This window comes from Ornithodoros turicata, chromosome 4, assembly GCF_037126465.1.
Source record: "Ornithodoros turicata isolate Travis chromosome 4, ASM3712646v1, whole genome shotgun sequence".
Taxonomy (NCBI): Eukaryota; Metazoa; Arthropoda; class Arachnida; order Ixodida; family Argasidae; genus Ornithodoros; species Ornithodoros turicata.
The window spans coordinates 30169755-30185040 of NC_088204.1; the positions used below are offsets into that span (position 1 = coordinate 30169755).

At 48.1% G+C, this 15286-nt stretch overlaps 1 protein-coding gene across 1 annotated transcript; it reads left to right on the plus strand.

Moving 5' to 3' along the window:
- Positions 1-528: 528 nt before the first annotated feature.
- Positions 529-3959, plus strand: LOC135392914 (uncharacterized). Its single transcript, XM_064623569.1, has 5 exons — positions 529-1045; positions 1255-1453; positions 1512-2182; positions 2336-2400; positions 2481-3959. Exons 1-3 carry the CDS (start codon positions 743-745, stop codon positions 2075-2077), a joined length of 1068 nt encoding a protein of 355 aa, XP_064479639.1. The 5' UTR covers positions 529-742; the 3' UTR covers positions 2078-2182; positions 2336-2400; positions 2481-3959.
- The last annotated feature ends 11327 nt before the right edge of the window (positions 3960-15286 follow it).

Consider the following 15286-nt stretch of genomic DNA (forward strand, 5'->3'; position numbering starts at 1 on the left):
GCTTGCCTGACCCCCGTTACGATCACCTTTCCTTCGCGTGGCACACTGACCGCTGCCCTTCGCGCCGTGTTGAAGTCCTGCTGACGCGCCTTCGATGCCACGCCTTGCCTCTAAACTTTTACCTTCACCGCGCCGGTACCCACCCATCGCCAGCGTGCCCTCACTGCGGGCAGGACGAGACCACTGAGCATCTGCTGCTACACTGTCGCCTGTACGACAGGCCCCGCCGCAACCATTTCAGACAAGGCATCCCTCTATCCTTGCCGTCCTTACTCTCCTTCGGAGCCTCACACACGGAGAAATGGGTCCCCGAAGTGGCGTCCAGCGTCGTCGCCTTCCTAACTACCTGCGGCCGCTTTTGAATCGCTCGGCCTGAGTAGCCTGACCACCTAACCCTCACCACCGTCCCCGTCCCCGTCTCTACAACGCCCCCCACCCCCACCCCCGGAACTATACCCCCCTCTCATACTCCTGGCCAATCGCCCTGTGTTGCTAAGGGCCATTTCCTTTGTGGCAGAAGAAGAAGAAGAAGAAGTGGAATAAAGATTATTTTTCGGAGGTTCACCCTTGTCGGAGTTCCTTCATTAGCATAGGAACGCTACATTTTGGCGCAGTCGACAGGATCCAGAACGTCACGATGTGGGTCTAACTCTTTATAAAACCAGCTACCGAAGGACGCTTAATCTTTGAGCGCTACGAGGAGGAAGGTGAAGATGCAGTTCTATTGCCAGAATCAGCAAGTATGCCCGAGACCGTAGCCTACGTACTGGAAAGGGTCAAAATCAACCAAGAGGACCTCTTGAAGTTGGCTGCGCTCTCCCATTTAGTTGTCTTGCATTTTTTCAAGCGTTTGGATACGATGCTACGTCTCTTTTGCTCCTTTCGTGAAGTGCGTGGTATTGACGACTTCTCTCCTGCCAACATAAAGAAGGGGACGCTGCACGTTTTCGCTGTCGAAGAAAGGGTTCACGATGATGCTGTCAGTCTGCATGCAAAGTGCGTATCGCAAGTTAAGGACAGCGTTGTCTACGAAATTACTGTTAGAGTAAGTACACTTCGCACTTCTTCAGTGTCACAACATTGACCGGTGCCCTGTATTGACTTAGGCATATCAACCGTAGTTGGTCAGTGCCGTGCCCAAGTACCGCGGCGATTACATATGTATGTTCTGTAACTTCATAACCTACGATAAGCTTGACTTTGCAAGTTATGAAGCATGTTATTATGGTAATACATCGTGCAACTCTATTTAAGCTGGACAGCGTTTCACGGACGTTGTCTGAAGCACGGTGCACATGCAAAGCGGGCATACAAGGAAAATGCAAGCACGCCGCTGCAGTATGCATCCACATCAACTCTGCCCAGGACAATTTCAAGACCCCCCAAGCGTGGGGTAAGCCCAATCAGAAGCCGCAGCGAGACCAGGAGAAAACGATTCCTACTTTATTCCCAGGTAAGCCTGCACACACTTGTTCTTTCTTTAGGCTCATCTGTGCACTATTTCCTTTCAGCTGGAACCCTGAAGTGTGGTGCACATGTAACAGCTGCACATCGAGAAATCGTGGGTAGTTTTGCTATCATCGAATGCTCTTTTGCAGAAGTGTTGGAATTAATGAAGAAGTCTGAGACTGAGAGGGAATGTGAAACGCTACTTAGGGAAATCATCACAAAGGTTTCTGAAGAAATCGAACAGGACATCTTGGCAGCGTATCTCGAGCCGATGCAGCACCGTGCAAGAACATGGCATTTCATGGCGTGGAAGACAGATGAATGTCAGCGACACGTCCTAGCTCCCAAAGGTTTCTTGCGCCTACTGGATGATAAAGAGAGACAGTTCTACCGTGACTCGTTGGTACTGAAGTGCGATATCGCATCCCTGGCAGTAAGCACATCTGGCCAGTCCCACAACAGTCGGTTTATCACCATTTGTGTCATTTGCTCAGTTTTGACAGCCATTCCCTTCAAAGTCCATTATTGCGACAATAGAGTGCAGCACATCATATTAGTCCCTCTACCTGTGAATACCAGATGTGCTTATCTCGTTCCTCTTTTGCTGGTGGTTCAAGGAGCGGAGTGACAAGCTCGACTGCGCACCTGATAAAGACACGGAAGAAAAACTTCAAGGAACTAGCTGTCAGAATGGTGGCACAGCGTACATTTAAGAATGCTGCCACACAGTACGGTACGCTAAATAACTGCACTATGTTATACATCTATGTTATATGTTGCGCACTGTGCAAGATTTTAATAATACATTTCGTGTGGAGCGTACTTTTCGGCCTCAAACGATTTATTCTGTGACAACACATAGCTTCAAACAGTTCATTCGTTATAGGCAGCACAAATGAAGGCTTTGCTCGGAAGCTTCTGGAAAACCAGCTGGGCGCATCTGTTGCACAGGTTTGTTGTGTTCTTTAGCAGTACCGTAGTACATATGCATGTCTTCATTATTCTTACTTGCATGCTTTTTTCGTCCCCAGGACTCTGGAATAGCATTACTATACATCCTCACTTCTCACCTCTACAGACGCTCAGCATTACGATTGGTTGTGTGAGTAAACACCACCACACGTAAGCCTTGACTTGTGTCTCTCATTTACGATGATAAAACTAGTTCATATTTTATTAAAGGTACTGTCTAGACCCTCGTGCACATTTCTCTTGGACCTCTTTTCCCATATTATACTCCACATTTTATAGTCAAGGGCCATGCAGTAAATGTGTGAAATAGGACCCTAGCATAAGTACCGTTGAGGGTCTGGACTGCTGGTTTAAAGTCAACTCATGTGGTGCAAAATTGGAGCCGCTCATTTATTGTTGGGGATTCGTTGTGTGCGGGTTCAGGTCCTGCCGCTGGTAACTGATTGCTTAGGGCATTACTGAAGCTAAGTATTATGTTGTGTATATGTTTCTTCGCCTCACCTTCTACTGTGTTCATTCCTATTTCACCAGATTTCCAAAAATTGCGTTTTTCAGATCGGCTTGCTTGTAGTGCGGGAGCAACCATGGTTGTGGTGCAGCCCAGACGGACTTGTGAAGGTTGGCGACACCATCGCTCCAGTCGAGATAAAGTGCCCCCATAGTTGTAAAGATACGATCGTCATTGATTACGAAGCAAAGTCATCGAATGTGGACTATTTAAAGTTTGTTGGTGATGAACTAGTTCTGCACAAAAACCACAGTTACTTTACGCAAGTGCAGCTGCAACTGTACATATTGAACGCATGTAAGGGAATCTTTTTTGTCTATTCCCCAAGGCAGACAGTAACATTAGAAATAGCTAGGGATGACTGTTTTCTTGCGGAACTGGTTCTATTTTCATTTTATTTTCATTTAGGTAATAACATTTTTCATTAATAATATAACTATTTTCATTTTAGGTTCTTATGTGTGAACCGAGCAAGAATATGTAGCAGGGTGGTCCTGAAGTGGTAAGCTGGATACAACATCCCATTGTGTTTGATTAAAGCTTGACTACTGAGACCGTTGCATTGTCCAAATGAACTAATTTATTATACTCACAGTAAGCACTTAAGACTGTACTACAGAGACTATTAGCCAGTGTAAGCGGCTATGACTTAATGTTTGGGGTCTGAAGGTTAACGAGCACACCGCACTCTCTCGACATGAATTCTCACTTGCGCTATCACAAAGGTTGAATGCATATCCTTTGCAGACAGCTGCCCCCCACCTGTATTAAATGGTGGCATTATCAAGACGGCCCCCTTTTCTTCCATGGTTGTCCGGATAGCTGGAAACCCTTTGTCACCCATTATTACATCACCAGGAAGGACGTGGGACAGGAAACCAGAATGTCTCGTAATAAGGGAATCCGAGTGTCTTCTCCCATACGCGTCTGATATGAATGCTATCACCCCATTTGGGATGATGTCCACAAGCCACTTGAGTGTTTACCCGCCCCCTCCCCCCCTTGTAGTTGGAATAAAGAGAATGCTGCAGCTCTGGATCTGATGGTGTCTCAGTCCTAACTTCACCACAGTCAATAATAAAAGTGCAATCAATGTAATTTGTTGAGAAACATGCTGGCATAGTGTCCTTAATGGTGGTCCGGGGAGTTTCAGAAAAAGGTGATCCAATGTTACATGGAAAATCCTTGCGGCCGTTGACTTAGTCACCCCAAAAAGGGTTCCAAGTGCAGTCAAGCTCACTTCCAACTTCAGTCTCATGAGAAAGAGGACAAGCCTGTCTTCTCGGGTTGCGTCGGAGGAACACTGCCGCTGATCTGGAAGCAGGAAGACAAGCACTGCGAACACTGACATACTGACACCACAGAGGTCCAGCTTGTCTCCAGGGACCAGTTGAAGCGACACTGTGCGCTTAGCCAATGTTGAAGGTATTATGTTTGTACCACGCACGTTCTTCTTGTGCTTACCGAACAGGTTGACACAGCACTTTGATGCCACCTTCTGGCTGTACTTTCGGATGTACAGCGCGTAATGACCTCCGCACACAGCACTGATTGAAATAGGCGCACGCTTTGCACGTGCGGATATCAAATACTGGTCATGTTCATCAAGATCGCTGAGCCTGCTTAGAGAAGGTGTACGTGCGTAGGTGTTGCACCCCTTCAGGCCAAAGGAGCAGAATGGGTCATCGCTAGCCTGCGCTGAAGTCGATGGCACATCCATGGTCACGCCTGAAGAAATGCTGCTCCCAGAAGGAACGCCAGTAAGATGGCGGTGGTGGTGGTGATGGTGAAAAACTGCTCATCGAGGTCGGCCACGCCAGTAAGATCGTGGTTTGGTATGGCAACACGCTCCGAGCGTCTATCGTTCTGATATACGCAATCAGGGATCGACATGAATTCGCTTGCGTGTGAGGCAGTTCCTGCGTGCGGCGTTCTGTGTTGTGTTGTAAACTCCCCACGTAGTTTATTGCCCTTGGCGCCCTTTCTCAAGGCTAAGATCCGATCGGAAGCGAGATGCTTCCTCTGCAACAGTACGCTACACCTCAAGCTTCAGTGTATTGTAGAATAATTCTCTTACAATAATAACCAGCAATAATTGCTGACACAGAGAGCGTAGGACTGCTAGCTTTCGACGACAGCTGGATGATGGTGTTTACATCTTTACAACATCTACATTTTTTCTGCCCACCACAAAACGCGTCTTTCAACAAGAACAACCTGAGGCTCAAAATGTGAGACAAGTATCTGAACCGAAATTTTGGCGACATACGGAGCAGTAATGTCCGAAAGTGAGCCTGGTGCGCTTACAGGTACTCTTGGCCCACAAGCGCACTTTGAAAAATGGTTACTAAAAGACAACAAATATAAGCCTTTTAATTTTTTCCAAGCTTGATGTAGGTAGACAGCACTTCGTTTTCCCGTTAACGAAACATCCGAATCACGATGCCCCACATAACGTTTTTTCCGGTCCAATATTGCGAATTTTGGTAAAGTTGCCATATTCGGTTCACAGCCTTTCCTTGCGCTTAGCAAAGTGAATTTGTTTTCACTTGTTTGCCATTCCTCGGGCTACCAGCTCACCGAGTTGCATCTTTCTACCTTAACCTAATGAGCAGCAAAAAATGCAGAAGTTCTGGTCAAAATGTATACTTTTAGGCCCTCAGCTCGATACGAAACACGCTTATGTCTTGAATGTTTTTCATCCAAAATGAAAAACACGCTTTCTGTACTCGCTGACGGTGAACAGACCCTAGTATCTTCAGCCGTTTTTCCTGGAAACGTACTCATATGCACCCCACTTTTAGAGCAGGAGTTGACTCTCAGCGCCGCCTTGCGCTTCAGCCATGCCGAATCCGGCAAAAATATTCTCTGGGTATTGCTATCTTCATCATACCAATCTTAGAAAAAAATAATGTCAAAATTCGTGATGGTCGAGCCATGCGATTGGATCGCTTCTTGTGGAATGACCCTCTTACCATCCGATTTTGTTCCCAGAGTGTAGCGTTCCGTAGACTAGGTCCCGTGTTTTCCCATTTCGCCTATTCCCATTTCGCCTAATGCTTTTTAGCGTATTATCTCGCAATTCCTTAGGGGGTTCACCAACTTCCAACTCAAGGGGGTCCCACTTGGCCTAATGTATGCTGCAGACAGTCCCACTTCGCCTACTTATCCAGGTCACGTGATGACAGAAGGCGGTCCACTAGCGTGCTGCTAAAAGTCACTTTCGCATCTTCACATAACATACAACCTCGTTGGTTTCATTCAAGCATTCTTCTTTCTCTTTTTGAGCAGTTAATTACTACTACTACTTCATTCAAACATAGCATGGCGTTAAATGCATTTTTTAGTACTTCCTGAAAAGTAAATACGAGAAATTTGTTATTCTTTGTCGGGAAGTCAAAGTTAATTACGCATCTCCACATAACAACTTTATCTCTTTGCTAGCTCTATTGAAGCGTGCTGCCAAATGTCACTTTACCTGTTATATTTCGTATATCTGTGTGCTAAACCAATGAGGCTTGTCACAGGTCACGTGCACAGGGAACACGTCACGACCATCTGGTAGGTCACAGCGTACCCTTCGCCATCCCTACGTGTTCCCTCCGCGCTATTCACGTGTGCAGTTTTTTTTTCTGTTTTTTTTTCTCTCTTTCTTTCTTTTTTCTTTTTTTAAGTGAGCAAAAACCCAAAAATCTGCGTCTTATTTTTTTCATTCGAAGTCGAATTCCCTGAGCTACACGAAAAACCTGTGTCCCTGCTAGTGATTTTGAAAAGTGGTACACTCTAAAAACTGAGCTTCACCGCATAGCACGTCCTCCGGCAACCATTGCCACGAATAATAGGGTTATCGCCTCTGGTTCGAGGGGAGAGAGATAGTACGCCTTTTTGTGTAAATTACCATATACCCAAATTATAGCAGAGCGTGCTATGCGGTGAAGTTGTTTTTAAAGTGTGGCAAGTTCATTTCAGTGTCCAGTCCGCGGCCGTATGAAAACTTATCTCTACGTTAAACATTCATCCATCCATCGATTCATGAATCAACGAAACCGTTTAACTCGATAATAAACGGTTCATTTTATTATTTGTGGTATCGCACACACCGTCGTTTGCAAATGTAAAGGGTCCTTGTTTCGGACGACGTAAGGTTTTCGTTGGACAAGCGCATTCATTTCTTGCAGACGTCACTATCGGGGCGGGGCATGTAAGCAACGCCCACTTGTCGCCGGTCCCGTTTCGCCTAATGAGATTGCACAGCAGTCTCATTTCGCCTAACGCCAGTCACCTCTCCCGCCTCTTTAATCCGATAATCCGTATTAGGCGAAATGGGAATAGGGGCGAAATGGGATGTAACCCTAGGGCCTAGTCCAGGGTCTTTTTCCAAGAATGCTTTCATGGTCAATGGCACGAGCGGAAAGCATTGCGGCATTTCGTCATGCCGCTCACCTTAGGTCTCAACAAAAGAGGCTACCGGGAGCTGAACATCCGTCAAGTCACCTCTTGTTAGACGCGTACGGAATTTCGGAAATCTCCATACACTAGTAATTGACCATGTCGTCCATATTGAAGCCCAGCGGAAACGAAGGAAAGGAACGAGTAACATGAGTAACGAGTTGATTGAGTTGATTTTTGTAACTTAATATGTTATTGGTTAAAAACTCGTTACTTTGTTGCAAAGAAAAGGGTAACGAGTTACTTGTAACGATTTACTTACAACTCTGTTGGGGGTCTACGTCACGAGACAATTGAGAAGTACGAAAAAGCACGCCCTTCGACATTTCATATGCGTGTCTACGACACCGAAGTACGCATTTCTCAATGCTCAACATACCAATTGTGAACGGTTGAGAAGCGTTACGAGGGCACTCTGGGAGTACCCTAAAACAAAATAGAAGAGTTTCTGCAAAGGAATTGTGCGGAAGAGATCGAGGTATTTAGGGTCTTAGTACAGAACAAAATGTAGCACTTAACTGTGACACACTGAAAGATATGGAAAATTGCAGGAAAAACGTGAGATAACTTTTAAGTCTGGTGTTCTCCAAGGTATCATATATATATAAGTCCATCGCAGTTGGAGTAGTAAAAGTGACGAATCCTTCCAAGTGCAACCGAGTGTTGTCCTCGCGCAATGTGTGAATAAAACTCTCGAACTGTATGCTAACACTGAGCTAGCACAACGATCACGAACTATGATAGCGTTCGTGCCACCGTCGTTAACCCCAGCATTGTCATAGGGCTCCGACTCTCATTTATGTGTACGTATTATCAATATGTCTGGAACAGTCATGAAACCCACAATTTCGGCTTGATCAGGCGAAGCTTATTTGGATCTTGCAGGTTTTGAAATGAATGACCACGCGAACGGCCAGGTGAGTTCTATTTTCTATTGCAAGGAATATCAATTAAGATAACAGAATTTTTTGCTGCATTGATACTTCCGAGGGGTCGTGTAGGACCGAGGTAGCGCGGAACTCGAAGGTGGAGTAGTGGTGCGTTCGGCCGTCGTGCGTATCGTGCAGTACGCAATTTTCATCCCCGGACAAAGAGACTCGGTAAGCCTACTTTTTGTCGCCGCGTTTTGAGGCCTCCGCATATTATATTGTGGAAAGGCAGCCCTCAATCGTTGTTTAAAAGAACTGTAAAGCGAATGGTAAACTCATACAGAAATACTCATACTCATATTCCGAAAGCTTGTAAGTTGAATGTCGCATACACAAAAAGGCTCTGCTGTTCACAGAGTTCCTTTTTAGTAATCGATGTTTAAAGATTGCCTGCCGTGCAGAATGTGCGGAATCAGAGATGCGACAACCCTGATGCAACTCCAGCGCCATGTATTGAGAACGCGTTCAACTACGTCCAAGACGGCGGTTGGTGCATCCCGCTGCTGCATCCCATTGGTTCATCCCGTTGGTGCTGCAGCGTGAACCGAACATTTGTAGAAATTAGCGGTCCTCATTTACATTGTTGAGAGCCGCCACATGGCGTCATAAGTTATTTCTATGTTCATGTGTTGTGTGTGGATGTAGACAGCTGCACCAGCAGGACAAACATGTACCCGTGCTAACCCTGGCGGTGCTCGTTTACATTGTTGACAGCTGCCACATGGCCGCATAATGTATTTATCTGTTCATGTGTTCAGTGTGGACGCTTTTGGTGTCTTATCTGGTGTCGCTGTTTTCCATTTAGGCACGTTCCAGTCCTTGCTGGTACCGGCACGACCAATTCTATAAGTCCCATCCGAGAAATGATGACAGGAGGCACCTCGCAGTGGACATATGCTGGCGAAGGATTCTTCCTGAATTGAAATGCTTTAATACCCCTGTCACACGTACTAATTTAGTGTCACTTTCAGCGAGTACACTTGCAGTAAGTGTCATTCTTTCGGAGTCACACGGCATCTTTTAGTGACACTAAATGCAAAGTACACTTACGATGAAGTGAGTTCGGAAAACTCACTTCACTTTGCCTGCGACAATCAAGTACGTAGCCTCCAGGGCAGGGATTGCGTAACAAACAGCTTATTTTTGGAAAAGGAAAGAAACAACCCAATCGGAATTTATTTTTGGACAAATTGGTTAAGACAGCGCTGATTTGTATAAGAAAGACGTAAGGATTTTTGGCGTGATTTACCAGGTACTCTCGTTGACAGACTGCACAGCAGAGTTCGTAATCCACTTCGTGGCAGCCATATTTGTTGACATTGCACGGTCGTTAAGTGTTACCGGCGAAATCGCGAAATACTCGCAGTGAAGCACTGAATAATGGAAGACAAAATAGACAGGGCATCGTGGTCTGAGATAGAAACCTATGCTATCAGAACATGGGAGGACCAAGCGAAACGCGAAAGTGTATGCTGACATCGCGGGCCAGTTGCACGCGCAAGACATAGTAAACACCACCAAAGAGGTGAAGAAGATTGAAAATTTGTCAAATAAATATACTTGTGTTGGTTCGCAACAATTATATTTATGACGTTCAATCGACTTCAACTGCGAAGAAAATCTTTATGAAATGTTTCTGGACGTAAGAAAAATGATTTTACCAAGAAAGCATGGCGCACTCCCCGATGTTAGGTGGGAGTTCAAGCTCGCCCATCGTCATCACCATGACTGCTTAGTGACACTTACTTATGCCGTGTAGCAGGAGCCTAGTGAAAGTGACATTACAGGACGGAGTGCACTTCAAATAAGTGACACTAAATTAGTACGTCTGACAGGGGTATTGGTCGTTCGAGCACGTCCCTGATACATTTTTCTTTCCAGACGGGGAGAAGACTGCTCGATCATTCCGCGATAGATAAGCAGAGTACGATAAGCGCGAACGCGCGATTGAAGGCGGGCCGAGACAGCGCGCTCTGTCTCTGTCTTTTTTGTTGTTGTTGTTGTTGTTATTTTGGTTTTACCACTAATCATCCTCTCGCATTTCGGAGCCAAACAAATCTTCCTTACCTCCTGAAGCGAAAATCTGACCTGGGCCTTCAAGATATATTGTGTGCTGCTAAATGAAGTGGGGGAATTTTTGCCCATCACCAAGGAAGCATAAGTGAAACAGTGGCTGAAAGGCAGAAACGTTGGTCCACAGGGGATGTATCCCCGCCACATATGAGGCACTTTGTGGGCAACGTGCGGCCAATTCATTTAGATGTTTGTGCAAATAGCTAGTGTATGCCCCGGTCGTCGCTACGACTGTTCCACGACAGAAAGTGGCGGCGCGCTGCATGTCCTTGAACCAGTACCCAGAGTCCGACGTCGACCTCAAAAGCAAGAGGTCAGTCAAGCAAGAATATCTGAAGGAGGTCGCATGGGGCCTCATGTACATACCAGTTCTCTCTTTATGGGGAGAGTGTCACCCACGCTTCCGACCATTCTTGCGGACCCGTTGCCTCGTCTATTTAGAGGCGATGGCACAAGAAGCTAGGACAATCCAAGGCGATCTCCCCGCAGAATTGGTTTATGCGCCCCCTGTTGATTTCGCCCTCGAGCCGCGCTATACGTGGTCCTCGAGCCATCTTACAGAGCCTGGCCATTGAGTTCCGGTTCTCCCAGAACGGATCCAGTTGCTGTCCCCTCCGCAGCATAGCAATCATTCTGACCTGGGTCTTCAAGTTATATTGTGTGCTGCTCAATGAAATTGGGGAATTTTTGCCCATCACCAAGGAAGCATAAGTGAAACAGTGGCTGAAAGGCAGAAACGTTGGCCCACAGGGGATGTATCCCCGCCACATATGAGGCACTTTGTGGGCAACGTGCGGCCAATTCATTTAGATGTTTGTGCAAATAGCTAGTGTATGCCCCGGTCGTCGCTACGACTGTTCCACGACAGAAAGTGGCGGCGCGCTGCATGTCCTTGAACCAGTACCCAGAGTCCGACGTCGACCTCAAAAGCAAGAGGTCAGTCAAGCAAGAATATCTGAAGGAGGTCGCATGGGGCCTCATGTACATACCAGTTCTCTCTTTATGGGGAGAGTGTCACCCACGCTTCCGACCATTCTTGCGGACCCGTTGCCTCGTCTATTTAGAGGCGATGGCACAAGAACCTAGGACCATCCAAGGCGATCTCCCCGCAGAATTGGTTTATGCGCCCCCTGTTGATTTCGCCCTCGAGCCGCGCTGTGCGTGGTCCTCGAGCCATCTTACAGAGCCTGGCCGTTGAGTTCTGGTTCTCCCAGAACAGAGCCAGTTGCTGTCCCCTCCGCAGCATAGCCATCATTCTGACCTGGGTCTTCAAGATATATTGTGTGCTGCTAAATGAAGTGGGGGAATTTTTGCCCATCACCAAGGAAGCATAAGTGAAACAGTGGCTGAAAGGCAGAAACGTTGGCCCACAGGGGATGTATCCCCGCCACATATGAGGCACTTTGTGGGCAACGTGCGGCCAATTCATTTAGATGTTTGTGCAAATAGCTAGTGTATGCCCCGGTCGTCGCTACGACTGTTCCACGACAGAAAGTGGCGGCGCGCTGCATGTCCTTGGACCAGTACCCAGAGTCCGACGTCGACCTCAAAAGCAAGAGGTCAGTCAAGCAAGAATATCTAAAGGAGGTCACATGGGGCCTCATGTACATACCAGTTCTCTTGTTATTGGGAGAGTGTCACCCACGCTTCCGACCATTCTTGCGGACCCGTCACCTCGTCTATTTAGAGGCGATGGCACAAGAAGCTAGGACCATCCAAGGCGATCTCTCCGCAGAATTGGTTTATGCGCCCCCTGTTGATTTCGCCCTCGAGCCGCGCTATACGTGGTCCTCGAGCCATCTTACAGAGCCTGGCCATTGAGTTCCGGTTCTCCCAGAACGGATCCAGTTGCTGTCCCCTCCGCAGCATAGCAATCATTCTGACCTGGGTCTTCAAGTTATATTGTGTGCTGCTCAATGAAATTGGGGAATTTTTGCCCATCACCAAGGAAGCATAGGTGAAACAGTGGCTGAAAGGCAGAAACGTTGGCCCACAGGGGATGTATCCCCGCCACATATGAGGCACTTTGTGGGCAACGTGCGGCCAATTCATTTAGATGTTTGTGCAAATAGCTAGTGTATGCCCCGGTCGTCGCTACGACTGTTCCACGACAGAAAGTGGCGGCGCGCTGCATGTCCTTGAACCAGTACCCAGAGTCCGACGTCGACCTCAAAAGCAAGAGGTCAGTCAAGCAAGAATATCTGAAGGAGGTCGCATGGGGCCTCATGTACATACCAGTTCTCTCTTTATGGGGAGAGTGTCACCCACGCTTCCGACCATTCTTGCGGACCCGTTGCCTCGTCTATTTAGAGGCGATGGCACAAGAAGCTAGGACCATCCAAGGCGATCTCCCCGCAGAATTGGTTTATGCGCCCCCTGTTGATTTCGCCCTCGAGCCGCGCTGTGCGTGGTCCTCGAGCCATCTTACAGAGCCTGGCCGTTGAGTTCTGGTTCTCCCAGAACAGAGCCAGTTGCTGTCCCCTCCGCAGCATAGCCATCATTCTGACCTGGGTCTTCAAGATATATTGTGTGCTGCTAAATGAAGTGGGGGAATTTTTGCCCATCACCAAGGAAGCATAAGTGAAACAGTGGCTGAAAGGCAGAAACGTTGGCCCACAGGGGTTGTATCCCCGCCACATATGAGGCACTTTGTGGGCAACGTGCGGCCAATTCATTTAGATGTTTGTGCAAATAGCTAGTGTATGCCCCGGTCGTCGCTACGACTGTTCCACGACAGAAAGTGGCGGCGCGCTGCATGTCCTTGGACCAGTACCCAGAGTCCGACGTCGACCTCAAAAGCAAGAGGTCAGTCAAGCAAGAATATCTAAAGGAGGTCACATGGGGCCTCATGTACATACCAGTTCTCTTGTTATTGGGAGAGTGTCACCCACGCTTCCGACCATTCTTGCGGACCCGTCACCTCGTCTATTTAGAGGCGATGGCACAAGAAGCTAGGACCATCCAAGGCGATCTCTCCGCAGAATTGGTTTATGCGCCCCCTGTTGATTTCGCCCTCGAGCCGCGCTATACGTGGTCCTCGAGCCATCTTACAGAGCCTGGCCATTGAGTTCCGGTTCTCCCAGAACGGATCCAGTTGCTGTCCCCTCCGCAGCATAGCAATCATTCTGACCTGGGTCTTCAAGTTATATTGTGTGCTGCTCAATGAAATTGGGGAATTTTTGCCCATCACCAAGGAAGCATAAGTGAAACAGTGGCTGAAAGGCAGAAACGTTGGCCCACAGGGGATGTATCCCCGCCACATATGAGGCACTTTGTGGGCAACGTGCGGCCAATTCATTTAGATGTTTGTGCAAATAGCTAGTGTATGCCCCGGTCGTCGCTACGACTGTTCCACGACAGAAAGTGGCGGCGCGCTGCATGTCCTTGAACCAGTACCCAGAGTCCGACGTCGACCTCAAAAGCAAGAGGTCAGTCAAGCAAGAATATCTGAAGGAGGTCGCATGGGGCCTCATGTACATACCAGTTCTCTCTTTATGGGGAGAGTGTCACCCACGCTTCCGACCATTCTTGCGGACCCGTTGCCTCGTCTATTTAGAGGCGATGGCACAAGAAGCTAGGACCATCCAAGGCGATCTCCCCGCAGAATTGGTTTATGCGCCCCCTGTTGATTTCGCCCTCGAGCCGCGCTGTGCGTGGTCCTCGAGCCATCTTACAGAGCCTGGCCGTTGAGTTCTGGTTCTCCCAGAACAGAGCCAGTTGCTGTCCCCTCCGCAGCATAGCCATCATTCTGACCTGGGTCTTCAAGATATATTTTGTGCTGCTAAATGAAGTGGGGGAATTTTTGCCCATCACCAAGGAAGCATAAGTGAAACAGTGGCTGAAAGGCAGAAAAGTTGGCCCACAGGGGATGTATCCCCGCCACATATGAGGCACTTTGTGGGCAACGTGCGGCCAATTCATTTAGATGTTTGTGCAAATAGCTAGTGTATGCCCCGGTCGTCGCTACGACTGTTCCACGACAGAAAGTGGCGGCGCGCTGCATGTCCTTGGACCAGTACCCAGAGTCCGACGTCGACCTCAAAAGCAAGAGGTCAGTCAAGCAAGAATATCTAAAGGAGGTCACATGGGGCCTCATGTACATACCAGTTCTCTTGTTATTGGGAGAGTGTCACCCACGCTTCCGACCATTCTTGCGGACCCGTCACCTCGTCTATTTAGAGGCGATGGCACAAGAAGCTAGGACCATCCAAGGCGATCTCTCCGCAGAATTGGTTTATGCGCCCCCTGTTGATTTCGCCCTCGAGCCGCGCTATACGTGGTCCTCGAGCCATCTTACAGAGCCTGGCCATTGAGATCCGGTTCTCCCAGAACGGATCCAGTTGCTGTCCCCTCCGCAGCATAGCAATCATTCTGACCTGGGTCTTCAAGTTATATTGTGTGCTGCTCAATGAAATTGGGGAATTTTTGCCCATCACCAAGGAAGCATAAGTGAAACAGTGGCTGAAAGGCAGAAAAGTTGGCCCACAGGGGATGTATCCCCGCCACATATGAGGCACTTTGTGGGCAACGTGCGGCCAATTCATTTAGATGTTTGTGCAAATAGCTAGTGTATGCCCCGGTCGTCGCTACGACTGTTCCACGACAGAAAGTGGCGGCGCGCTGCATGTCCTTGAACCAGTACCCAGAGTCCGACGTCGACCTCAAAAGCAAGAGGTCAGTCAAGCAAGAATATCTGAAGGAGGTCGCATGGGGCCTCATGTACATACCAGTTCTCTCTTTATGGGGAGAGTGTCACCCACGCTTCCGACCATTCTTGCGGACCCGTTGCCTCGTCTATTTAGAGGCGATGGCACAAGAAGCTAGGACCATCCAAGGCGATCTCCCCGCAGAATTGGTTTATGCGCCCCCTGTTGATTTCGCCCTCGAGCCGCGCTGTGCGTGGTCC

What these genes read in the sequence shown, in the direction of transcription:
- LOC135392914 (XM_064623569.1), top strand. Translation starts at nt 743, where the DNA reads ATGCCCGAGACCGTAGCCTACGTACTGGAAAGGGTCAAAATCAACCAA. An exon ending in TCTACGAAATTACTGTTAGA is followed by an intron (nt 1,046 to 1,254) that starts GTAAGTACACTT and finishes ACTCTATTTAAG; the next exon opens with CTGGACAGCGTTTCACGGAC. An exon ending in GATTCCTACTTTATTCCCAG is followed by an intron (nt 1,454 to 1,511) that starts GTAAGCCTGCAC and finishes ATTTCCTTTCAG; the next exon opens with CTGGAACCCTGAAGTGTGGT.